At 45.8% G+C, this 26,019-nt stretch overlaps 1 protein-coding gene across 2 annotated transcripts in view; it reads left to right on the top strand.

Annotated features, from left to right (window-relative positions):
* EFL1 (elongation factor like GTPase 1) overlaps positions 1-25,750 on the top strand; it is a 65,040-nt gene extending 39,290 nt beyond the window's left edge. Inside the window, exons 16-21 of one of the 2 annotated variants that reach the window (XM_054589057.1) lie at positions 5,093-5,224; positions 7,061-7,208; positions 11,013-11,986; positions 18,150-18,334; positions 24,167-24,351; positions 25,690-25,750. In XM_054589057.1, the coding sequence (XP_054445032.1) occupies positions 5,093-5,224; positions 7,061-7,208; positions 11,013-11,986; positions 18,150-18,334; positions 24,167-24,351; positions 25,690-25,711 (1,646 nt within the window). In that variant the 3' untranslated portion in view covers positions 25,712-25,750. Of the gene's footprint in view, positions 1-5,092; positions 5,225-7,060; positions 7,209-11,012; positions 11,987-18,149; positions 18,335-24,166; positions 24,545-25,689 lie in introns of those variants that run through there. The other variant, XM_054589066.1, reaches the window with a different exon arrangement.
* The last annotated feature ends 269 nt before the right edge of the window (positions 25,751-26,019 follow it).

The raw sequence follows: 26,019 nt of genomic DNA, 5'->3' as shown, positions 1-26,019 counted from the left end.
TTTTTTTAATCTTAAAACAAATTTTCAGCATTGTTTCAAACTATACTAGGCATTTTATGCTTCGTAGGTACTAAACATTTTATGTTCCACATCTATTTAAATTTGTTTGAATTGAATGCACATCTTGAAGGAACATCACTTAAAACTATGTGTTGTTATAAAAAATATAAATTTAAGTCAGTGACATAGGATACAGCATTTATAACTGGATCTGATTACAAAAATGAATTTGTGACTCAGAAAAATTATTACAACCTTCTTTACAGTTCACTAGTTAACAGTATGTACAAAATAAATATGCAATTCATAGCACACACCAAAAAACTCTTTAAGTTGGTTAACATCTAGTAGTCTAACAGCTACTCCTACCGTCCTGACCGTTGTCACCCCTGCCGCCGCCACCTCCGTTCAGTGAGTGCTGACTCCGGACCTGGGGCTTGGACTGTCGTACAGTGACCCTGTGGAATTGCCACATGTCTTACTTGCATGTTACACAGCTGGAAACTAAACTTGGGAGAGTTAGGTAGCTGGCATATGGTTAGAGCAGCAATTAAATTTAAGTTCCTCTGATTCGAAAAGGAACACGGCAAAGACATAGGCTGGCTGAAGAGAGGAAATGCTGGCCGCGGCAGCGCCGGAGAGACGCCCTGTCAGCCCTGCGCCACACTCCCCAGCTCCCCCTGCAGCTGCAGGCGTGGCTGGGCCCCCCGCCCCCCACCGCAGCACCCCTCCCGCCCCATCTATGTAGACAGTCTACACACCTGTGAAAAAGGAAATCTTTAGAGATTACCTTTTCTCATTTACTGTGGTCTTTCTTCTGAGAAAAGAGCCCCAGATCTTGATTTAACTTGCTTAAAAATTATCATTAACTGTATGAGCCCCGTCTGTCCCTATGAGAAGGAAAAAAACCCAACCTAGTGATGTCATGGTTGCAACACTTTTTCCTAGGACCCTCTAGAGCACCAGGAGGCCGAGGGGAAGCAGATTTTATGGGCTTGTTCAGCATCCTGGACAGACGTGACCCCTCCTCTGACACCCTGAGCTAGGCAGTACTAAACTGCTTTTGGAGATGCCAGCCGAGCAGGCTTGGCAAAGGCCTGCTTTGTATTTGTGTACCCACTTGCCTACCTGTCTCCAGGACAAGAATTACAATATGCACGGATTCCCTGATGCCCTTTTGAGTGGAGTCAAGGAGAGCAGGGTCTGAGTTCCAGTGAAAGATACAGAATAAGGGCATGAAACAAGGAGCGAGGACGTTGGCTTCTTCAGTGTGCAGAGACAGAAGGGCCCAGGGCAGAAGGCGGTCTTCCAAAACCGAGGGTTTTAGGTTCCCGCTGCCCTGGAAACCTGTACTTAAAACACACACACGTGCACGCGCACGCGCGCACACACAGCATATATTATTATATAATTATTTATATGCAGTACCATCTGAATCCTCAAGTCCCTTCCAAAGCAGTGTTCACGCTCTCCAAGTTGGAGGCTCCGTGGATGACCATGACATGTAACATCGTTCACAGTGAAGGTGGAAAGGAATTCATTACCGCAGGCATATTGAAAAGATGAAAATGAACAGGTTGATCGTTCCTGGGTGTCAGAGTGTTGAGTCTGGCTTGAGATAAGACTCTGGTCATTAGAAGACCATCTTCTAACTAGAGGATTCACATATTTTTACCACAGAATTGTTTTTTTTTTTTTCCCTTTAAATCTTAATAATGTTCTTATACCTGCAATGAAAGTGCACTTTACAAATCCACACTTTCCTAAAGATAGTAATGCTGTTCTGCCCAGACAGTGAACAGGCTTCTCCCCAGGAAACAGGGTTCCACCTCAGTAATGATTTCTCCGCCTGTGCCTGCCAGCGTGACCTCATCCTGGATTGATTCAGCCCGTGCTACAGGCTGTTTTTAAGAATAAAAAAAGTTGTCAACGGGAGGCCATCCGTCTCTTAGTCCCCACACGATATTTTTAGTTTCATACAGTAAAAGATGCGCCTTAAAGGGAAACGTTAGAAAGAGCCTGGAAACCATTTTGGCCTGACAGTGTTTGCAAAATGTTGATATTTGGTTAAGAAGCTTTTGAAGGGTGTGGTGCACAGTCTGGCCAGGGCCTGTGTGTGCCCCATGGAAGACCTCAGCGTTGACTTGGGTGTTGTTCCCCATTGTGTGGGCTGGGCTGCACGTACTTGTGTATCTAAGCGGACTTGTGTCGAGAAGAATCAGGACCTGAGAGAACTTGGGTCATTTATCTTCCGTCAGACAGAAGTTATGGGTGCGTGCACAAAAAACCAGCTGGAGCCTTGGCTGGTGTGGCTCAGTGGATTGAATACCAGCCTGCGAACTAAGGCGTCGCCAGTTCAGTTCCCAGTGAGGGCCACATGTGTGGGTTGCAGGCCCAGCCCACAGTTACGGGCACGCGAGAGGCAGCCACATGTTGATGTTTCTCTCCCTTCCTTCCCCTCTCTCTAAAAATAAATAAAATCTTTAAAAAATAAAACAGGCTGGAATTCTTGGTGTTCAGTAAATTGCTTTCACTCCATAGTCTTGTTTTCTCAGCCTGTTTCTCGTATTTAAGCCACATGCCTTTTTTTGATAAACATTACAAAAATTTTCACCCTCTTTAATCATTGAAACAAATCAAAGCCACACTCATTTTGGGTGTCTTTTTCCTGAACTGTCACTTTTGTCCCAGAAATTCTGACAGGAGCCCCTTGAAGGGAGCATGTTTTTCATCCACCACCACCCTCTCCAGCTGAAAATGTTTTGGCAAGTGTATTTTATAGGAAGGAAGGTTTCCTCCTTAATTGTTACTGAAGCAACTGAAGTGAAAGTAAACATATTAAAAATTATATGGGCATTTTATGTGATATGTAAAGTATGTGTGCCAGTAGAGAAGGGAAATCTATCAAAGTGAAAAGACTCACCATATTAGAATGGTGCGATTGTGGGCATACTGTTCCTTTTTCAAAATTGTACTTGCTAACATTATTTTTAAAACAAAAGGCTCGTATTAAACTGCATTTTGTATCAATTTCAAGTTGTATACTTAATAATTACCTAATCATTTATAGAGAGAGTCTCAAAGGGATTTTAAATCATTGTATTGTGATTCACCCCCCCCCCCCAAATTGCAGTGGTCTCTTGCCTAGATTTTAACATTGTATTTTAAGATAAGTAAAAATGATAACATGTAGCTTTTGACTATCTTTGGAGCATCACTTTTTCCATAAATTCTTACTCTTGACTAGGAATATTGTGGTACTGACTTTTTTCCTTTGGCTGTTTTTAGGGGAATTATAATCATGTTCACAAATCTAGGTATATGCAAATAACAAGAATAGATTTGGTAATTTGAACAGCAAAATGTAATGCAAGAAGTTCAAGGGGACAGTGTTGAGAATATACTGACCATCTGCAGCCTGTGTCCCTGGTGATAGAGAGCAGAGACCAGCTTTGTCTTTTCATTGAAACCATGTGCTTTGTGTGCAGGAAGGAAGTGCATGCTGGTCAGAGGTCAGAAGCAGGATGGATGGGGTTTGAAAGAGAATATTTGCTGTGGGGTTTTCCTAAACCCCTGGCCTTATGGGAGGTGTTATATCTAATAGACTTGGTGGAAGCTTGGGCAGACCGAGAGCTGTCTCATCGTGATACCAATGGGGGGCGTTAGCAAGACGCTATGGCCAGGTACAGAGCTCTCTGCGCGCCGGGCCCAAGGGGTACAATAATAAATGTAGGCCTGGACCAAATCCACACACGGGAGGCATCTTGAAAACTTCAGTTTGAAGAGAGCCCTCCGCACACGAAAGGTCTAGAATCAAAAGGTCTAGAAGTTGTGTCATGAGCTGAACAGCAAAAAGAGAGAATGATGTTTAGTGTGAGACAGAGAGAGGTTTAAAGGGCTTGACTGACGCCTTCAGAACCCGAAGGGCGGCTCACAAAAGGAGAAGCAGCATCTTTTCTGTGGTCCTTTGGAGAACGGGAATAGGAATGTGTGCAGATAGTGGGGGGCAGGGTTCCGTGTAATGTAGGGTTTTCTTGCAGTTGAAGCTACCCCTTCAGGTAGTGAGAGAGTGAACTGTGGGTGCATTCAGGTGGGGGTGTCAGAGCCGTGCCACGCTGTGGTCTGACCAAAAGGGACCCGCATGCGCTTCCCAGGCCTGTGCGTCGGAGCCTCTGCTCTGCGCCTCCACGCAGCTGGGGCTCTCGGGGTGGCATCCTGCCGCCCTGTGGGTTACATCCGCTCATTGGCTGAAGGTGGCCAAGTTACTTCCTTTCCTTACTTGCTTCTGAGCCCAGGATGCAGAAGAAGGATGCTGACTAAGTGTCCCTGTCCCTTCCTTCTGTGTCACCTTTTCTAAAGCAGGTAGCCTTGCCTCCCATGCCTTCCTCAGTCTTTACCCGACCCAAGAGCACAAAATGCCTTCGTATGAGTTTCTTAATTTGTTCTAAAATGTTCTCTGCTCTTACTCTGGATGCAGGGCTCAGTGTGCCCCTTCCTCTTTCTTTTTGGAGCATCCTCTCTTATCTCCTCAAAGACAGATAGACCCTTCAATTTGATGAAGAAGAGTTTCTAATGAAATAATCTGTTTGCAGATCTCCTTTCATAGGGCCAAAGGTAATTAAGAGACTTAAAATTCAGTGTTGCTATGGAGTACCTGACCCTATGCCATTTGAGTATCAGTCAGCAGCTCCCTCTCCTGCCCCCTCCGCACTTCAGGCTCCTGGCTGATGGCTGCCTAAGACTTCATGTATTTTAAAAACTAGGAGTTATAATTAGAAGTAATTATAGTATTTCCAGACATATGTACCTGGACATGATCATTTTTGTGGTCTGAGTAGGTGTGGGTTGGCCCAATTTGTTGGAACCAGATTTGTACATTTGGGAAACAAAAACTAACAGAATTTATGTATTTTTCACAGCAGTAACATAGCTTCCAGGGGCCCAGAACCTCAGTTCAAGTCCGCCTCCTTTCTTGCAACATTTTCTTAGTGCTTTCCCTGTCACATGCATACTGGGTTGATGCTTTTATTTTTCCAATGTAAATTCAGAGTTTATCACCTTTTATTGACCCCGGGATCTTTCCTCCTTGCAGGCATAGGGGGCCTTCAAGACTTCGTGCTGAAATCCGCAACACTGTGCAGCCTGCCCTCCTGCCCACCCTTCATACCGCTCACCTTTGAAGCCACCCCTATTGTGAGGGTTGCCGTTGAGCCAAAACACCCAAGTAAGATGACCTTGTTTTAAAAGGAATGTGGTATTCGTGACACTTTTCAAATGCATGCATTTAAGCCTCACTTCCTCACCATTTGTTTCAGCAGCGCTGTGTGAATTCTCATGCAGATACGAGTCTTCCCACCTGGGAGGCCCTCCAGCTTCCCTCTCTGCAGAGGGCTTCTCACCTCTGCTGGGACCTGGGCCTCCTCGGACGCCTTTGCTCGCTGAGGAGACTGCACTCTGCTCGGTGGCAGAGACAGGGACACCAGAGCATAGTTTCTGGCAGCGTGATGATAACCAACATAAATATTTTCAAAAAGTTGTTTCCATATTCCATATCTTTTTTGAAAGTTTCTTCTTTGCCTGTTGATACACGGTCACCCTTACCACGAAGTGACAGATTTAAGTGTTTGTGCTTTTTATTTTTTTGTCTTACAGTCTCATACTGGTAGCAGCCATTGTTTTTACTGATTTTTATCTTGTGTTTGTTATTCATATTATCAGTGGTCTTTTTGCAGGAATCCCTTTAAACCACATTTCAAATTCTGTGAAGGTTAAGGGAGTTAATGCTAGATAATATCTGTAAGTCTACTCAACTAGACAGGGGAAAACTGTGGTATGCCACAAAGGAGCAAGTTAGGGTGTCCGTCAGCCCGCAGTAGTGAGGTCCCTCCCTGTCCCTGTTCTCTATCACGACTCCCCAGGTCACAGGGTGTGGCTCAGGACTGCCTGACACCCCTCGGGCAGTGGCTCCAGGCAGCTGCCTGTGGCCGTAGTGCAAGCTCCTTGGCTTCCCTGTGCCTTTCCCCTCCTCTGCCGAAGGGGAACAGTCACCCCCTCGGCCTCAGAGTTAGAGGTACTGTATGGAAGGTGTCTGACACACTGTTGGCCAGTACAGGGCGTTGGTTATCATTAGAAAAGCTTTATTTAAAAATAGAGTGGACTGCCTATGGACCATCAACCCTTGTAACATGTATTGAAAACCACGGATTGTCCAGGGCTCCTGTGTTTTGTCTGGCATGCCAAAACCCAGCATTGAGGAATTGCTGAGTTCTTTAAAATGTAGGCATGAAACAAGGCTGCCTAAAAACGCCTCCAAAGCCACAGTCTCTGCTCAGTTAGTAACAAGGGACTGCCTCTGGCCTGCCTTGAGTGAACAGTAGCAGCGGAGTCCGTGCAAAGGGACCAAAAAGCAACTGCGCCCAGAGTGCGGACCAGAAGCACCATCCACGCCGCCATTCCCAGGAACTGTGGGCGGAGGCGGCTGTGCACCAGGGCTCGAGCAGGAGAGAGCACCGCAGGTGGCTGGCTCCCGAGCTGTGGCCCACCCGCAGGGCAGCGGCATCCTGAATTCCACCTTCTGTCAGCAGTTTCACAAACAATTATTTTAAATAGGGGGCTCTGGTGCAGTTTCTTGAATGGATTACCAAGGCACATGCTTGTTTTACTTATTTGTTGATTTTATAGCTACTGTTTGGGGAAGAGTTCTTTTACATTTCTAGACCTATACTATGTACAGTTGTAATCAGTTTTAGGTGGAGTCACAGGTACAATGATAATGGGTAGTTTATGTGCTTTGAGTATTTGAGGAAGCCTGTGGTGGCTTTGGGAGCCTCGATGATGATGATGAGCATGCCGGGTGTCTCTCGCACATTAGCTCTCTGTACAAATAAATCACCAGAAGGTAGTTTTCTTCTCATCAGTGCATTATTTGGAAGGAAAATAAATCATTATTTTAAGAGTTTATTTTATTATTCTTTTCCCTTCAATGGCAAGGACATTACCTTTATTAGATTCTGTTAGTCCTCATATTGTATTTAATCGGTGTTTCATTTTGTTAACTTAGGTGAAATGCCTCAGCTCGTCAAAGGAATGAAGCTGTTAAACCAAGCCGACCCCTGTGTGCAGATTTTAATTCAGGAAACGGGAGAGCACGTTTTGGTGACAGCAGGGGAAGTCCACCTTCAGCGCTGCTTAGACGACTTAACAGAAAGGTTAGCTCACGGCAGAGATGGAGACGAGATAGCTCCAAAGTCAGTGAATGGAGGCTTACTGTTTCCTGAACCATTTGACCTTGCTCTGTGGTTTGTTTTGGGAGAGGAAATGAAATGCCATGAAACATTAACTGTTACTTGTTATTAGATCATAGGTTTAATTTTTAATAACTGAAAAATACATTCTCTTTTATACTTGAATAATTTTGCATTTTTAGCTTGAGTCAAAATATTTTTATATATATGTATAAACCCACATATTTTACTGTAAGTACATACACAGCATATCAGGACAGCAAACAAAATCGTCTTTTATAAACTGGGCTGTGATAAGGACCGACTTCTCTCCATACTAATGTGGTCTGTGCAGTGCAAACCTCAGGAAACCTTGGTATTTGTCTTGAGGGTTTGTAAGTGTCATAAAAGAAGCAGCCCAGATCACTTTTTGTAACATTTCCCCACCTTATTCCTCTTTATTGTAGCGGTTCAGAAAATGCAGAAGGGGAGGCGAGCTGCAGCGCCTGCCGCCGCCACCGCCGTGCCCACTGGGGCAGGGGTTTGGGGGAAGTCGCTCTCGCTTCCTTTCCTCAGTTCAAAGTGCTGCTGTGGCCACGCCTCCTGTGGGTGTGTTTGGGGCCAGAGCACAAAATTGGGAGGCAGCCGGTCCATCTCTGTGACACTCGTTACCATTTTCTTGGCGTTTCTGAAGATTCTAACACTGGTTAGATAGCAATGCTAATTGGATGCATCACAATGTATAATGTATTTTAAAATAATAGCTTATTCTCAGGGTATTTTTAAGAACCATTTTGTTATTTAGAGTAGTGGGGTGTCTTTGAACTAAATTATTTTCTCTTCACAGTCTTTGCTATCAAATTATAATCCATGTTAAAGAACCCTACATTTCTTAGGCTGTTAATGTTAACTCTTCTTTAAAAATAGGTTTTTTGGTACTTAGAATTATATTTCAAGTAATACCCACTCTGTAAGCCTAAAATGAATTTCAGTTGAATTACTTATTTCTTTGGTTAGATTTTTTATTTTTATCTCATGGTTTTCATCATGGGTACTTTATAATTTCAGGAGGAAAAAAAAACTGTACTTTGTAATAAGAGAAATTAGTTTTCTAGAAATATGCCCTTACCATGGCATTATAACATTTTAATAAATAATTCATTATGAAAACCACTCTATGTAAACTTCTTTTTTGGAAACTACCCATATCTAAACATCTAAAAATAATTTAGAATGAATGAGGATAATAAAAGCAGTTTTTCAAAAATATATATACTGCTTTAGTAAGATACTTTACAAATTCTGGAGTGTTTAACTGCATTTCCTAAAAAATGCTAGCACCTGAAACGTGATGACGCCTCCCCCCTAAAAAAGCCGTTTCCTTAGCACTGGGTCCGATCCGAAGGAGAAGTAAGCTCGGGCCCAAGCTTAGCGTTCTTGTCGGCGCTCAGAGAGTGACCTGGGGGCCGGGTGTCGGAGAGGGCAGTGGCAGGACCACCCAGGGGCGGTCTGAGCTGGTGTGGTCTGAGCCTGTGCCGCGTTTCTCTGGAGGGGACAGCGAGCCGTGCGTGGCCAGGATGGCAGAGCCCGGGCTATGAGGCCCTTGGCAGTGTGACAGCCACGCGCACAGAGCCGCCCCCATCCGTGGCGGGGAGCAGTTTTAGTTAATTCTGCAAGCGATTGCTACAGGGCACTCCTTGCGAACCTCAGAAATTTGAAGGACTGGTGACTCACAGCCTTTTTGAGCTTATGAACAAGGAGAACCCGACTTTGTCTTACTTTTATTCACTCTTCTAGTTTCAATAGCTGTGTAGTTGGTTTTCTCAGTCCTACATATATAGACATGCATTTTTTAAATAATGATAATTTTAAAAATGTTTTTCTATACCTAAGATTTCTAAGTGCTTTTCTTTTTTAAATCAATATAGATACTAAATTTTATTGAATGCCAATTTAGCATTTTTAAAGATGGTTACGTAGATTATTTGACATTTCTAATGTGATACGTTATTTTAACAGATCTAATACAAATCAGTTTTTATAACCTGTGATTTATTTTTTGCTCTGCTGTTCAGTTTGATTTTCCAGTCTGTCGTAATGGGGAAGAACGTGAATTCTGAGGAAACCTAGATTTGAGTCCTAGCTTCTCTCCTTGCGAGCTTTTTGACTTTGGAGAAGTTACTTACTCTTATCTTGTTTTCTCCTTTACAAAATGAGGATAATACAAAAACCGAAGAAATAATACCTGAAAAATACTTAGCACAGTGTCTCATACATAATAAGTGATTAGTAAATAAATAAACACATATATCCATTTTTTTCATTGTTCTTTTATCTTGGATTTTATATCTGAATTCTTAGGTAAGTCTGAACTTACAGTTTTGTCCATGTGTGCTGTCCTTTTCAGGTTGGAGCATCAAAGTAATTTTAAATTACTACATTAGATGAAACTCCATATTGTACAGTATACTCTATATATAGCATTTGATATAAGTTCATCCCTGAAACGAACAAACTCACTGGTAGAACCAAAACCTTTCTTGGAAAATGTTTTTTTCCGCAACATTTTTATTTTCTTTCACACATTATAGTCTATTCAAGTGCTGTTTTCTAAGATAAATGTTGGTAACATTATTTTTAGACAATTATTTATTGTTTTCAGTATAAAATGATAAAACACATACCTGCCCCACAACCCAAAAATGTAGAAAGCAGAAATAAATTTAGAGTCAAGTGAAAGAATTTCAAAAACTTTTACTATTATTTCCCTTATTGAGTAACATTTTCCAAGGCAGAGTACTGTTTAAAGATCCCAAAATTTCATATAATATATGCATGTATACACACAAATACACGTGCGTACATTTACACATATATTTATCCACATTACCAATAGCACATACAGACCAGAGTGAGGTGGACAGAGCAAAAGACTGAGTGGCTTTATCGTCGCCAGGACCACTCCACACTGGTGTTTAGAATCCGTCCTCTATGAACTCACAACTCGTTTGGAAGAACACGCAGCATGAAACTAAACTCGATAGCATGTGAAAAAGGGCTTTCTGAACTTGGCGCCAGACATGTGCTGTTCAGGACAGTAGACACTAGCCACATGTGGCTGTTCACGTAGAATCAAAGATTCAGTCCCTCCGTCACACTTAGCCAAGTTTCAAACGCTCGGTAGCTTTGTGGGGCTGTTTAAATTTAATTAAAACTAAGTAAAAATAAAAATCTCTTTCCCCCGTTGTGCTAGCCACATTTCAAGTGCTCCATGACCGCAGGGCACATACTGATACAGTAGCTGCAGGAGCGGTCTCTAAGACAGACTCCTGGATCGCACTCGCCTTGCTGTGAGCCTCCTCATGAAAGCCAGATGCATCATCAGCATGTGACTAGGTGTCCCGAACTTCTGTGATTCTGTGTCTGCTTAGTGTTAGAATTATTGAGCCTTTCTTCTCCAGACCTTTAAATTGGTAAATAGTATTTTAAAGACTGCATATGTCAAATCTTATTAAAACGTTTTCCATTCAGAACATTCTTATCTAAGTAGATGATTTATTTAGTTTGAGAATGAACAAAGCAATGACATTCTACTACATGCAAAGAACCCCCGGAAGGTATGTTCCTGTTAGTCTTTTCGATCTGAAATGAAAGCAATTTATCTTTCATTGTAAAATGATCTTTATGTCTCTGTTTTTTGTGTAATCTTAATTGTATAATATTTCTATGTGGGAGTTTTTATGCTGTTTTTGCAATGACCTATTATGTTTCTCTTGAATTTCTCTGTAGGTTTGCAAAGATTCAAATCAGTGTATCTGAACCCATTATTCCATTCAGAGAAACGATCACAAAACCCCCCAAAGTGGACATGGTCAATGAAGAAATAGGCAAACAACAGAAAGTTGCAGTCATACACCAAACAAAAGAAGATCAAAGCAAAATCCCTGAGGGAATCCAGGTGGACTCTGATGGGCTAATCACCATGACAACTCCTAATAAATTAGCCACACTCAGTATTCGGGCCATGCCCCTTCCGGAAGAAGTCACTCGGATTCTGGAAGAAAACAGTGATTTGATTCGTTCTATGGAGCAGCTGACATCGTCTTTGAATGAGGGTAAGAATGCTCAGGTGATTGACCAGAAGACCCAAGAGAAAATTTGGGAATTCAAAGGAAAACTTGAGCAACACCTACCAGGGAGAAAATGGAGGAACGCAGTTGACCAAATCTGGTCATTTGGCCCAAGAAAATGTGGGCCCAACATACTAGTAAATAAAAGTGAACATTTTCAGAACTCTGTGTGGACAGGCCCAGCTGGCAAAGCCTCCAGAGAAGCCAGTAAGTACCGAGACGTGGGCAACAGCCTTGTGAGCGGCTTCCAGCTGGCCGCCCTCGCTGGCCCCATGTGCGAGGAGCCGCTAATGGGCGTCTGTTTTGTTCTGGAAAAATGGGACCTAAGTAAATTTGAGGGACAAGGAGCAAGTGAGGAACAGGATCAGGATCTGATGAAAGAGGGACAGGAGGAAGGCGCAGCCTGTCCTGGGGGAGATGAGAGCCAAGAGCTGCAAGGTGGCCACACCGGGCCCTCGGAGAGGAGGACTTCCCAGAAAGGAGAGCCCTCCCTCCCTGACTGCTACGGACCCCTGTCGGGGCAGCTGATCGCCACCATGAAAGAAGCATGTCGCTACGCACTGCAGGTGAAACCTCAGCGCCTGATGGCGGCTATGTACACGTGTGACATCATGGCGACGAGTGACGTTCTCGGTAAGGAAGGGAGTGGAGGCAGCGAGGCAGCCCTGAGCAGCCGGGGCTCGCCTAGGTCCGAAAGCCTAACCTCGCTTACTGTTATTTTCTTACAGAAGCCCCATTGTTGTCTGATTTACTAAGGCACTAAGATCTTTGAAAGTCACAGGCCTTAAATATTGAAATCTTGAGAGGAGTGGGGGCCTTGGTTACTAAAGATCTTTTGCAACAAATAGACTCTTTGCTGTAATGAAAGGTCTGGTAACTGAGGTTTAAACGGCCCATATATGTTACCATTTAAACCTGTGCAGTGGTTTTTGTTGTTTTTTTTTTTCAAAGTGAATAACCCTACCAGTCTGGGTAACCAGAGTCATTCTAAAAATGATCAAAGAGGGAGGCGACATTCTTGTAGTCCCAACACAAAGGGGCTTCTGTGAATTCGGGACCCCTTCTGAAGAAGAAAGTTATGTGGGGCTTTATTTTTACCCACCATTTCTCAAAAGGTCAGATTTCTTGAAGACTGGGGTGTAACTCTGGCCCCAGAGGCCTGAAGTCCTGCAGGGAGGCAGGTGCTTGCTCATAGGCCTCTCACTGTCTTGGCCGTCACTGGCCCCCCGCTGTGTGTGTCCTGCTTGCTGGAGTGGGTGCCTGTTCCCCGTACTGAAGAGAGTAGAGGTCGTAGGTGTTGAGAACCAACTGTGCTTTCTCGCTCTTTATTAACATCGCACTGGCTTGTCCAGGTTGTAGGAAGGTCTCATTTTTATTTTGACGGTAATGAAAAAAGACCCCTTTTGCTGCCTTTAGCACTGTCATTGGGGGGGCTGAGATTGTTCTGGTTTTTAACACCCTGGACGTTCTGTTAGTCCACCCTTAGTTGGTATCTCCCTCTTTCATTCACGGTGCATTTCCTCTTAAAATGAGAGTTAGAAGGTGCTACAGAGTGCCTTTCGTGACCCAGGAGGTATAGTTTGGAGTGACTGCCGTATTTTGGGTACACAGGTTATTAAAATCCTGTAAATGCAAAGAATTGCTTATGGTTGAAATGGGAAATTCTGCAGAAAAGTAATCATCTCACAATAATTTTACCTGGGGAAGTAATCCCAAGAAAATGGAAAATGACCTTTTTTACTTGTAAGATCTACTTTCCTAAAGAGTTGGTTCTGTTACCACTTTTACCCATGAAAATTGTCTTCAGCGGGCTTGAATGGGCATCACAGTTGGCGTGTGTTTTTTTTATAGTCACGTGACTAGTAAATCATCTCTTTGCATATTTCTTCTAACCTGCTCTTTCATTCTTGGTTTTCATTGTCTTTGCCAATAACTTCATGCTATAAAAGTATCTTTTTTTGTTAGACAGTGTTAGAAATTTTAATAAGTTATGATTGTAGTTTATCCATCTGTTTCTGGGGATAAATGCTTATACTGTTAGACCATCTATGCCTTAATGTATTAGAAACATTCTTAATAAGTACCACTATTTACTTTTTAAAATCTCTTATTCTGTAGTTAGGGTTCTTTTTACATTTTACCAGCATTTCATGATTCAGATAACAGAAAATCTATTGAGCTGTACATGCCAACACTGTGTGAAGCGTGATTCCTAGTTTGGGACATGAGTTAAGGCAACAAAATTTAGTTATGTAGAATAACTAGAAAGTAAAATAACCCTGAATTTAGTGAATAAATAATGGTTTTCCCGTGAAATTTTATGAGAAATTGAAATTGACTAAATTGAAAATAGGACAGAATTTTTGGAAAGTGATAGTACCTTGAAAGGGGCTTTGATGGATAGAATAATTTTAAGTTCAGCAACTAGTATTCAGTCGGCTTTCTTTATACCACAACCGTGAAGACTACTGTTGAGCTTAAAGTAAACCTCGTCCTTGCTGTTTTTCTAGGAACTGCTTCCTAGAGCCCCCGGACCCTTAGCTGGCCGCCCCCAGCCGTAAAGCCGCGCACGTGCACATGTGCCTTGGTAAATTTGAATTTCTACCTAGGTATCCTGATTCTGTCAGAGGGGTCGTTACCCTGCCAGCTTCGTGTCCACTGTGGCTTTGCTGTCATGCCTTCTGAATCTTTTAAATTGCTAATTATCAAAGTAAGGACACAAAGCCATGAGCAGAACACTGACTCTTCACTAACAACATCGTCCCGGGCGGGGGCAACTTGCTGACATCCGATAGACTCAGCCAAATTGGTCTGTGCGGTAGCAACCAGCCCGCGTTCCCCGTTATGTCCGCAGTGCACTTTATCTCATGCTTGGTCGAAGCCCATCTGCATCCTGTGGGCCGCATTCGCTTGATTTAGCAGTCTGGTTGCTCTACGGCAGGAGGAAGAGAGGTTAGTGTGACCTGGTTTATAAGAATAAGAAGTGCCACCAGTTTCTTTGTTGTGTTACCAACAGTAGCAAAAACTACAAGGTAGAAGAAAAATCTTCCTCCGTGGAAATTTACCTGCCATTTTCCATTTTCTTACACAATTTTTGTCCATAAGAGTACATGTTACATAGCTATAATCTTATGTAGAAGCAGTTTAGTGTTTCGCTTTTTACATTTATTATTTATTTTCTGAGCATGCTTCTATTTGGCTACTTAATATTCCTTATGTTCATTTTAATCTCTGCACAGTATCCTATCAGTTTGATATGCTATAATTTACTTCCTGTCATCCCCCACTTAGAAATTCACGTTGTTTCCTGTTAGAGAAAACATGGCTGTGAACAGCTGTTTCCTCTCCTAAATTTGGGGCGGGGGTGGGGGGACCGACAACAAACCTAACTTTAATTGCTGAACTTCTAGCTCTAAAAATTGTAGAACCTGCCTCTAATGGAAGAAGAATATACATGTTCAAGAATCTGTAATGCCATCAAAGAACATATTCGGGCCAATGAAGCCCAAATGATCAAGAGATTGTTTTGATTGTGGGATATCACAGGAGACTGTGGAGCAAGTTAATTTTGAATGGGCTTAAAATGATGAAAAAGACTTGACCCACAGGTTGAAGAGACTGTGAGCTCAGAGTGGAGAAGCCTCCTGTGTCCTGAGGGCGGTGCGCGGCTGACCTTGGCTGACAGACAGTCTCGTTAGTGCTCTGGGTGTTCTCGGGTCTGGTGGCCACAGGAGCTGAAGTGACGTCTTACCGCCAGGGCCTAACTTAGGGCCTTGAGCGCGGACTGAGACGTTTACGGGGAAGTCTTTCAAACAGGAGGCCACATCAAAACTGTTCCAATCTATTGACTTCTGTGTTGCCATTTTTTTTTCTTGATGGATATCTCTTCCCTCTGCCTTGCTTACAGCGGGGCATACAGTGATCCTTCTTTGAGTCAGTGGACGAACAGGAGGACTAAGGTTTGTTGGAATAGATGCCCCGCTGAAGGGCTATCACAGTATTTGCAGTGAGAGGCCACATGATCAAAAATCCTCGCCGGTAGGAGCGCCTTAATCCCTCTTCAGACTGCCTCAGTGATAGCGGTGGCAGGAGAGAGGCTCTGCAGGCGCCCCCAGGCCCCGGGCACACCTGCGTGAGCGCCAGGCCCCTTTGCAAGGCTCTGTGACGGCTGCTTTCCTTTGATCGGTAATCCGTCACTGTGGCCTGCTTTTAGGATTTAGTTGTAGTGAAATTAAAACTGAATAGCTCAAAATTACATGATCGATTGCATTTAGTTTCAATTTCAGTTATCGATCCCAGCCCGCCGGTGTGATCCCTGAAGGCCGGGGAAGCGCCGTGGCCCCCGGCCCGCCTCATCAGAGCCCATTTCCCCCAATGTAATCACTCTTTCCACCCCCACCTCTTGCCACACACGCTCATGTTTTGTATTTACTTCCATAAACCACCTTAAAACTTCTTTTTGAATGAGGTAGCAGGCTAAATAAAGATACTTGTTCATACATACTAGCTATTATAGTAGGCTGAAGAGATGGCTAGTAAAGATAATCATTGTCCTGTTTTTCTCAGAGATTTTCAGACTGCCGAAAGTACCGATTTCACTTCTGGGCACCACATTTCAAGAGAGAGGGAAATACATCATAGCAGTTTAAATAGGAAAGTAGTCAGGATGGAACTGGAAAGCAAGCTGATGCCACAGAGAGACGGGGGCTGTGTAGACTGGAGAAGAGGAGGCAGGATAGCTGTCTCCCAGTAGCGTAACTGCTGATCTGCGGACTAATGGTTAGACACTTCAGAGCAACGGATCTGGGGCTTGAGAATTGTGTCCCAGTCAGGGCCGCCATCTAAAAATGGAACGGGCTGTCCTGGGAGGAGGTCGGTTTTAGGAATGTGCAAGCAGACTCCAAGCGACTGCTGTGGCAGAACTGTTGACCTTGAAGTCCCCTTCTGACCCACTGCTCTGTGACACTGCAAGTGAGATACTCTGTGGATGGTGGGGAAATGACTTTAGAGAGGCGGGGAGTGGCGTCAGCCTCTGCCGAGGGAGTGTGTTCTCTCGGAGGCCTGTCGGATTGGAGAAGCCCGCGGTCGGCGGGGGGAAGGCCAGGTGCGAGGCCTGACTCAGAAGCAGCGTCCGGAGTCCCCGGCGTAAAGTCAGTCCTTTAAACCGCACAGGTGATACATGAAGTGGCTCTCTGAGGGGAGAGTTTGTTCAGAGAACAGCACAGGGCCTCAAGGAACACTCCTGGGAAGAAGATCTGCCTTTAAGAATTACTGCAGTAGATGAGGAATGGCGGTCGGGGCCTGGGACCTAAGGAAGGGCACCAGGGTCGGAGAGCTGTCGGAGGAGGTGCTGATCAGCAGCTCCAGAAACCGCAGAGAAATGGTGGGGAATGAGGGCCGGGAGAAGGCGTTTAGGCTAGGAATATGGACATGATTGTGAAATTGCAAAGAAGCAGTTCCCACAGGGCCCGAGCAGCCTGTGGCGTGGTCCGGAGAGCACAAGGCGAGGAAATGGGCAGCCACTCACGACAGTGGGGCTGAGCGCAAGGAGGGGCGGGGGCCAGGAGCGCGCAGTGGGTGCCTGCGGAGCCTCTCCCCACCAGTGGAATTTATTTCTAATTTGTTCTTAAGCTAAACCTGCGCATGAGGACAGCCCATCAGGGGAGGGTTTTTGTTATTTTAAAAATTCTTAAGACCTTGCGACACCAGGGGTTTCCTGCCCTTTGTTCCCCTTTATCTTCCTAATCACTGCCACCAAGGGGGAACCTGAGTCTAGGACCACGGTTTGGGAGTCCTCAGCTCCCACTTTAAAAATGAATGAAGGCGGGTGGCAGACACCACCATCCGGTTCCCCTGTCACTGAGGAGGGAGGAGCCTGCCCGGGGCTCACTGTGGGAGTCAGAGGACTCCTCTGCTGAACTGCGTACATTACACGTTTAAGGAAACTGTATTCATAGATCACTTACATAATTAAATGGGTTTTTCTAAATGTTACGTGAAAAGGAGTCTTTAATGTGAGTATCTGTTAGCTACCGAAGTTCCTCACAGCTGTCTGATTTTCGGTTTCTCTCTGTTCTGCTCACTGGTTGGAAGGACCCTCTGAGAGCCCACAGGCAGCCACGCACGCCGGAGCCGGTCGGGGGAGATGCCCCCCGCGCCCCCTGCGTGGGAGGCCGGCGGTGTTAACCAAGGGGACTTCTGGGAGTCTCAGGGTGTGGTGGTTGAAATTCTTACCAGGTGTTGATGCCTGGTAATTCCAAAGACCATCAGTTTTCAGAGAATAAAACTTTTATACTTGTGCCATTGAAGTGTTGTCAGTTTCGGTTTTCTTTTTTTTTTTTTTTTTTTAATATTAAGCATTTATATATGTGTGGCTTTAATTTTTAGTGTAAAAATGCCATTGTGCCAGTTGGCTTTAATAATGTCTCATAATTTTTGAAGTATCTAAATTTATCTTAGTCACATTTATCTCATTGGATTTCATCCCTAAAGGCAGCTCATAGGTGATACTGCATCAGAAGGTCCTTTGAAAGTCCCATTTCTTGTGCTGTGTGAGGGGATTGTCTTTGGAGAATGCATTTTGGGGTGATTTCACTTTTTGTTATCTTTTGTTTCTACTTTTTCTGTAATTGTCATGTGCTTTACTTTTTAAGTAAACACTCAAAATATTTCCATGCTGTTGTAAACCAAACTTATTGGGAACGGAGTCTCTACACTGGTAGATTGTCACAGGGTGGATGAGTAATCAGGACTTTGTGTGTGGCTCAGTGAGTTCAAAAGATTTTTGGCTTTGCAGGTCGGGTCTATGCGGTCTTGTCAAAGAGAGAAGGTCGGGTGCTGCAGGAAGAAATGAAAGAAGGCACGGACATGTTCATCATCAAGGCTGTGCTGCCTGTGGCCGAGAGCTTCGGCTTTGCTGACGAGATCAGGAAGAGGACGAGTGGCCTGGCCAGCCCGCAGCTGGTGTTCAGCCACTGGGAGGTGAGGCCCCAAGTCCCCCCGTTCCTTCCTTCTCGCCTCCGGATGTGCTTCCTGCAGGTGACACCAAGAGTGGCAAACAAAACTCCTCGTGCCATTTGGCCTTCTGATGGCTCTGCCCCGGCAGAGGGACAGGAGAGAGCAGATGGTCTTTATTTACCTGGAGTGAGGGGGCCTTGGATTACACGTAGCTTACAGTTCACTCACGCACACCCCTATTGTTTTTATTTGGTGTAAAACTTAAGACAATATTTCATCCTTTTTATCCCTTCCAAAGGTATATTGTAGATTTTTAAAAGAAAGTCACAGACATTTTCGAAAGAAAAATTAAAGGAACTTTTTTCCTGTGGAAAAGTAGTACTTCCAGCATTTAGAGGGGACCCTTATGTGGGATCAAAAATGAAAACATCACAGATCCACATCGCTGGGGAGAGGAGAAGGATGGTGAGCACGTGTTTAACTTAGGGGGGAAATAACAACAAGGGCCGGGCAGTCAGTCCCGCCTTCCTGAGCAGGTGAGTCCTTGACAGAGAGGTGGAAGCCAGCAGCTCCGGAGCAGGAGGGTGTGGGGGGGCCAGTGAGAAAAAACAGCAGGTCATGCGCGGAAACAGTGGGTTATATTTCAAGACAAAACCTGGAGTCAGGAGTAGAATTGTTAAACTACAGGATGTCGCTAGAAACGTTTGGGGAAAGCAGCTGTTCTTATCACTGTTCACAGGTAATGCAAGTGACTCCACATTCTTCACATCGCCTGTGAACGTTCGTGGGTCAGTGGGAGGGGGACCAGCTTTGGCGTCAGAGGGTTCTGGGTTCTAATGCTAGTCCCACCACCTATTCTGACAAATGGCGGAGCCTCCCTGAGTGCGTCCCGCCCCTGAGATAAAGCTTTTTGGCGTTTAACGGAATGCCCTCGCTGGTGTCCCCGCCCCTTCTTGCCAGCGCACTTGAGTCAGCGTTACAGGCATTTTGGTTGCTCTCGGCGCTGTGGACCTGCACTCGGCCTCACACAAGTTAACCCAGGGTTTGTTTTTTTTTTTACCTCATTTAAGCAAAACTCATGGCTTAGGTTTGATGCTGAGCCATTTTCACTTCTGTTGCTTTCTTAGCCAGTTTGGCCTTTGTCTCTAGAACTTTAAATGAACTGTTTAAATATAGGTAATAAAGGGAAATGGGAATAATTAAAGAGAACTTTGTTTTTAGAGTGAATTTTGTAATCAAGTGAATCGGCATAGTGAAGACAGGTGGCACAAGACAACTTGATGTCAGACAGCGCATTTAATTTTAATTGGGCGGATTCATGTCATCTACGCATGAAGCTGTTAGTTCAGAACACTCAGTTGTATCTGCTTCTCTTAAAAGAAAGTCACACTCTTAATGCTTGATAGAACCAACAGCAATGTTGTACTGACTTTGTTTATGTTATTTTCTTGGTCAGTGCAAATTACATTTTAACAGTGATTTGCTTTGAAATTTTTCTTGCATTTTATCTTTATCTAGAAATTAAATGGTGTTTTTAATGGTGTTATTGGCTTATATCTGAATGGCTCTCATTGCTGAATTTCGTTATGTGGAAAACAGTAGCTCCAGCATTTAAGTTATTTGTTAATCCCAAGCTTATGGGTAGTAATTTCCCACTTATTTAAACATCTAGCTCTTTGGCTTTGGTTTATGGTGCTCACCTTGTACTAAAAACTAACCAGTAAGAAGTAGCGGAAATGGTAATGGCATCATTATTGGGAGAATTATATATTTGAATTCATGTATTTTATTGTCATCATTTTACAGTCAGTCTTGTCTTTGAAAGTGACTTGACAAAAGCGTGGCTCAGCTAAGGCAGAAGATGCTCTTCGAGTCCGGGGAGCACAGCTCTGGCTCGTCCTGTCCTGCTGTCCTTCTCAACCCTTGGCTTCCCCCACGGTCCGGAGCGGCCCCCACCTCCCACCGTCTCGTGCGCCCTCCGGGCAGCAAGGACGGGACGGGAAGAGGCGGGCATACGCCTTCCCTTCAAGGACACGGACTGGATATTGCACCAGTCACTTCACCTCGTCCCATTTCCCAGAACCAATCCTACAGCCGCATGGCACAGGCCTCATCTGACACGGAGGCTGGAAAATGTAACCTTTAACTAGATCAGGAGTCAGCAGACCACCCCATTACCTGTTTTGGTAAATGAAATTTACTGGAATATAGCCTTATCCATTCATTTAGATGTTTTCTATGGCTGCTTTCAAGCAGAGTTGAGTAGTTGCAGCAAAGGCCATATATGCCGCCTGCAGCCTAAAATGTTTACAATCTGCCTGTTTATGGAAGAAGTGTGCCCACCTCTCCCCACTCCAGCCGTGCCAAGCCTCGGTGACCTGGTTTGTCCACCTGACATACCTTTTACCAAACAAAAAGAAAGTGGGTATTTCAGAATAACTAGCTGAAAAACAGCAATTTTTTTTTTTATTTTATTTTTTTTTTTTTACCAGATAGTCATTTTTTGTTAAGGTGAAAACCATGATGGTTTTTCAGTCTCCTTCCCTCTCAAAATTAAAAATAAAGATGAAAAGTAATCTTACATACTAGTTTTTTTAAAGAAATAGTTTCTAGGTTAGTTACAACGTATTAAAAATCAATCTCTTAATAACTTTAGAGGAAAGTGTAGTTTAGAAGCGTTTGCCGTGGTTCATACTGTCCTTCTGCCATCCGCTTGGCACCTGTCACAGTCCTGTTCCCAAAAGCGTCCCATCTCTGAAAGTCTTGAAAACTGCATTATAATTAAATGTCATTGATCTGATATTTTTTGGCTGTTTTGGTTTTCCCCCATAGTGAGGTTTAGAAATAACACAGTTGTTGAGATCTGGCTTCTCCCTCCAAGGCACTTTTTTTCATTTGTGTTCTACCATACCATATAATTTACAATCAAGAGCTTTTGAGAGAAAGTGTCTCAAAAAAACAGAGAAAATAAAATTACAGGCATTTTCCATGAGGAAACCTTTGAAGTCAGCAATCTCATAATTTCTCTTTCTGTGTTTTACCCTCTGTGAAAAGGGGTGGGGGGGGAAGCTAATAACAGGCACAGAAAGACAAATAGTACCGCCCCGTGCTGTTGTACATGTGTCTCGGCACAACCCCGGGAGTCGCTGTCTGACACGGAGCGCTGCCAGAGGTGGGCCAGGGCGCGGGCGGCACGAGGGGGAGCGATCACGGCAGCCCTGGGGGAGTTTCTTTTCGACAGGGCATTTCTCACCCGCTGGCGGCTGAAAGCATGGTAAAAGCGCCTCTAGCCCCCGCCCCCTTTTTTTTTTTAAACACCTAGGGCAGCAGCTAACACTTAGGTGCCTTCCTTCAGGTGAATTAGAACCTGGCATCGGAGTCAGGCTGTGGGGCTGCAGAGGCATTCCCGCTGTAGGTGGGCGAATTCTGGGTGAGCCAGTTTAAAAAAAAAACAACACTTTTTCCTCCAAACTGTTAGCAAACTCTGCTCCGCAGCCTCTAGGGGCCTTTCTGTATGTAGCACAACCTGGATGACCTTTGGGGTCACCTTGTGGGTGTGTCACTAAGGGAATTCCAGACAAGCAGGAGGGGGTCAGGGATTGCTTTGTCTCCCTGTCCTGCACGCTCGAGGCGGGGCCTCACGAGGCCCACACAGACGCAGGGGTGGGGAGGTGGAAACAGCCCGTGTGGGGCAGGCAGGACCGCCAGGAGGGGCGGCTCCAGCTGGTCCGGAGGAGCCCCAGCAGCCGGAGCTGCGGCAGAAGGTGTCCTGAGTCTTGGGAAGCAAGCTGAGCAAACGCCAGAAGCACATGCCAGAGGCCCAGACAAAACTGGGTCCTTTTTGAAACTCCAGGGTCTTATATTTTTGAAACAGGGACTCTGGTCTTAAATTGGACAGTCTGAGTCTGGTGTCTCTCAACCAGCACCTCATTTATTTCTTTTTATAAAATTTATCACTCTTTTAACAGGGCTAAGAATTTATTCACCACTGCCACTCAGACATACTAAGAACATGTAGCTTCTTTATGTTCTGTGGTGAGTTTATTGTCCAGCTGGTTAGGGGAGGGTGCCAGTAACCAGCTTAAAACCAGTCTCAGGGGACGGACTGTCTCTGTGGACGGCTGCCCAGGTGAATGACCGTTCGCCTTCCTCCCTCGCCCCCTTGAAGGAGGAGAGGGCTGCTGTGCCTGCCTGGGGGCAAAGACAAGAGAGCCTCAGCTCCACGCCGCGCGCGCCCTCCAGAGCCCCACCGATCTTTGCCATCGAGTGGCCTCTCCGGTGCGGTCCCATCAGGCCACTAGGGCAGCCCCTCCCTGTTCAGGGTGCTCTCACACCAGCTGCGCGTCTCCCGCCACAGCATCCCCCCGACGGCTGCCTTTGTCCTGCTCCCCGGCCCTGCCCGCCCCTCAGCCCCTGAGCAGGGTACGGGACCATCTGGATGAGCATTATCACCCTCTCCTCTGGTGCCTTGTCGGCTGTTCTGAGAGGCTTACAGTCTGTCTGCTTGTACAGGTATCAAGTACTCAGGAAGAAAGGGAGAGAACACCCATTTTTAATAATAGGCTGAGCGTTCTGTAACCAAGGCAGGTACGCGGCAATTCATTCATTCAACATACACCCCTGAAGAATACACCAAGGATGCCTGCTGTCAAAGAAAAATAGTCATTTGTATCTTCCTGCAGCAAGGCCACAGTGAAGGCCCGCAGTGAAGGGAGAAGAGGGCGTAGGAGCCTGGGAGCGGGCCCAGAGGGAGGTCTCCCCCTGACCAGGAATCTGCACCGCGACCAGCTGGGCCGCGGTGGGCAGGCTGACCTCCTGGTGCTCACTGCGAGCACTCGGGACGACCCTTGTGTTAGGAAGCCCTTGTCGGTCTGCCCTTCGACAGAGTGGCCGAGGCGAGAGCTGGTTGTACGCTTCCTGTGGGCAGCTTGCTGCCTGTAGGAGGAAGGGAGGCCAGGCTGCCCAAGACCGCCTTCCCCACCCCCACTGATCAGTAAGACTCCCTCGGGGAGCCGGGGAGGAGGCAGAGCCGTGGGGCCCATGGAACCACCCCCTCCCCCCGGCATGTGGGACCCTTCATGGTGTTCCTCTCCTACCAGGGTGCAGGGAGTGTCCGCAGATGCAGTCTTGCCCTGTCCTGGAAGCCACTCCCTTGGTGACCGGCCTCAGGACAGTCTGTGTCCAAGTTTACCACCTTCTGGGACCTCAGGACTTGGCCTCTTGTCATCTTGGGGGCCTCAGCCCCACCCCAGTCAGGCTTCCAGACTAATGCTTTCTCAGCTGCTTTTCCTTCTCCCTTCCCCTCAAGAGCAGCCTCAGAGGGAGACTGCTCTCGTTCCCCGGGGTGTGTCTCCCTCTCCCGCAGAGCAGTAACGGGCCTGAGCCCGGAGCAGCGGGGGAGGAGGCTGCGGTGTCTGCCTCTGGTCCGTACGAAATGTAAAGGCCGCCTGGCCCCGCTCCCCAGGTGCCCTATTGAATTTTGGGGTAAAGCTCAGAGTAGTCAAGAATGGGTTCAACGTGTTGCTCTTTGCTGGGCACAAAGGCAAATGTAATGAAAGACACTGTAACCCAGGTATATCCTACTGAAAGAAAGTTTTTATGTTATTCAAAATTAATAGATTTCTTCCTTCCTTGGTGGCATGTACTCTCTGTATAAGGAAAGAGTCACACACGTTACAGGTTCCATTGGGCCTGCCTCCCTTGGTTCCTACCCCCGTTTTCCTCGTGTTTTTTACCGTTCCTCCAAGCTTAGCTGCTCGTGGCTTAACCTCTTTTCTTCAGCAAAGACTATATGAATTAGCCCTTGACAAAGTATATTTGCCTAATCCAGCTCGTTCTGTGGCCTTCTTTTACAAGGTCATCCCCAGCGACCCCTTCTGGGTGCCGACCACCGAGGAAGAGTACTTACACTTCGGGGAAAAGGCAGATTCGGAGAACCAGGCCCGGAAGTATATGAACGCGGTGCGGAAGCGGAAGGGTCTCTACGTGGAGGAAAAGATTGTGGAACACGCAGAGAAGCAGAGAACCCTCAGCAAAAATAAGTAACTACTGTCAGTGGATTCTTTGTTTCTAATAAATTAAGGAGGATTCCCCCCAGGGCTTGATCCTGGGAAACTCATTTCTGCTGCATCATCTCTGTGCATTCACTGTCAATAAAATCGACCCACAGAAGTACTTGAAAGGGAGGGGACGTTAGAGGACGTGTTTCCTAAGTGGTTTTTAATTGATTCTGGTACAAGGCAAGATGTTACCGTGAGTACTGTGGCGCTGACTTACCACCCCCGTGAGTGAGCCGCCACAGTAAGGTGTGTGCCGGGGCAGGACCCCCGTCCTCTGCGCCCAGCAGTTGCATCTCTGCCTGTCATCGGCATCCCACTGCCCTTGTGCTGCAAACACGGCTCACAGTCCCTCATCGAGTCCCAGCGCGCCGCGTCACGTGGAGGGGCCGCGCGCTCCAGGGACCAGCTACCTCCAATTAGTGCAGCCGAGCCCCTGCCATCCCTGGTCCGGCGGACGGTTGGTTTGTCTGGAAAGCACTTCGAGGTTCATTTGTTTGCCTTCTCACCTGTTCTGACATTCCCTTGGAAACTGCATCACTCGTAGTTAAGTGTTAATGATAGTTATGCTCAGTACCTTTTTCTTTAAAAAAAAAAAAAAAGGCAAGGCTATTTCCTCTTAGACACAGTACATTAGCTCACGTGACAAGATTATTGCCTTTATTGTAAATCTTTTTCTGAAATCTTCGTTGCCTCATTCAGGGAGGTCCCCATGTAAGGAGCAAATGCAATTCAGTCAAAAATAGATTTTGTAATTTTTGATGTTGCACTAATAAATTTTATAGTCTCTAACAAAAGGATTCTTTTTCAAAATGCATAAAATTATCAGAGCAGACCTTGTTTTTGAAATGTTTTTAATGGGTTTTTTCAATAAACTAGGTGATTCTTAATACTAGTTGTAGCTATCTTACCTTTAACATTTAGAGCTCTGGTGTCATTGGTTAGGTCTCCTTGACCTAGAGTTTGGGGACAGTGTGGCTGGATAGCTCACTGTCTGTTCAAGTTTAACAGGTACCAATATCTGGATTAATTTGGGGAAGTTCTACCATGTGTTGGTTTATCTGAAAACTTTGATCACATAGGAAAAGCCAGCACATCGATTTATAGTGTTTGTGAGTAACATCATTCAAAGTGCCAGATGTGCTGTTAAAAGTATTCTTAGTAAACGCTACACTTGATCAGCAAATGCTGAGCTTAGTTGAGCAAGAGGCAGGGCCCAGAAGGAGCTGGCCCCTCCCTGCAGTTCTGTTGGGCCAGATGTGCTGGTGTGGGGGAGGGACATGCCAAGGTGACAGATTGCCTCTCTTCCTTCTCCACGTTTAGGAGAGACAGTAGTGAGCAGTAAAATGACCACGAAGAGGCAGGCCCAGGGATATAGCTAATCTGCCATGTGAGTAACCTTCCCTGTTGTCTCATTGGTAACGGGACCCCAGTCGTTGGAGCTCTGCACTCCCCGCCCCAGCGCCGCGCCCTGCCCCTGACCTCGGTGTGCCGGGTTCCGTGGGCGGGAGCCAGGGCGCCCTCGGTGCCAGCGTGGGCTGGGGGCGCCCCTCCTCTCACGGCAGGGGTGGCGTCCTGCCGTCGCTGACAGCCGGGCCTCGGGCGGTGACGAAGGCTGTGTTGAGGAAGCCACAAGACCACAACCCTGACTCC

The sequence above is a fragment of the Pteronotus mesoamericanus genome, unplaced genomic scaffold, assembly GCF_021234165.1.
Source record: "Pteronotus mesoamericanus isolate MK-2021 breed Mesoamerican mustached bat unplaced genomic scaffold, CSHL_Meso_final contig_1242, whole genome shotgun sequence".
NCBI classification, from domain to species: Eukaryota; Metazoa; Chordata; class Mammalia; order Chiroptera; family Mormoopidae; genus Pteronotus; species Pteronotus mesoamericanus.
This window is presented reverse-complemented; position numbering and strand designations above follow the sequence as displayed.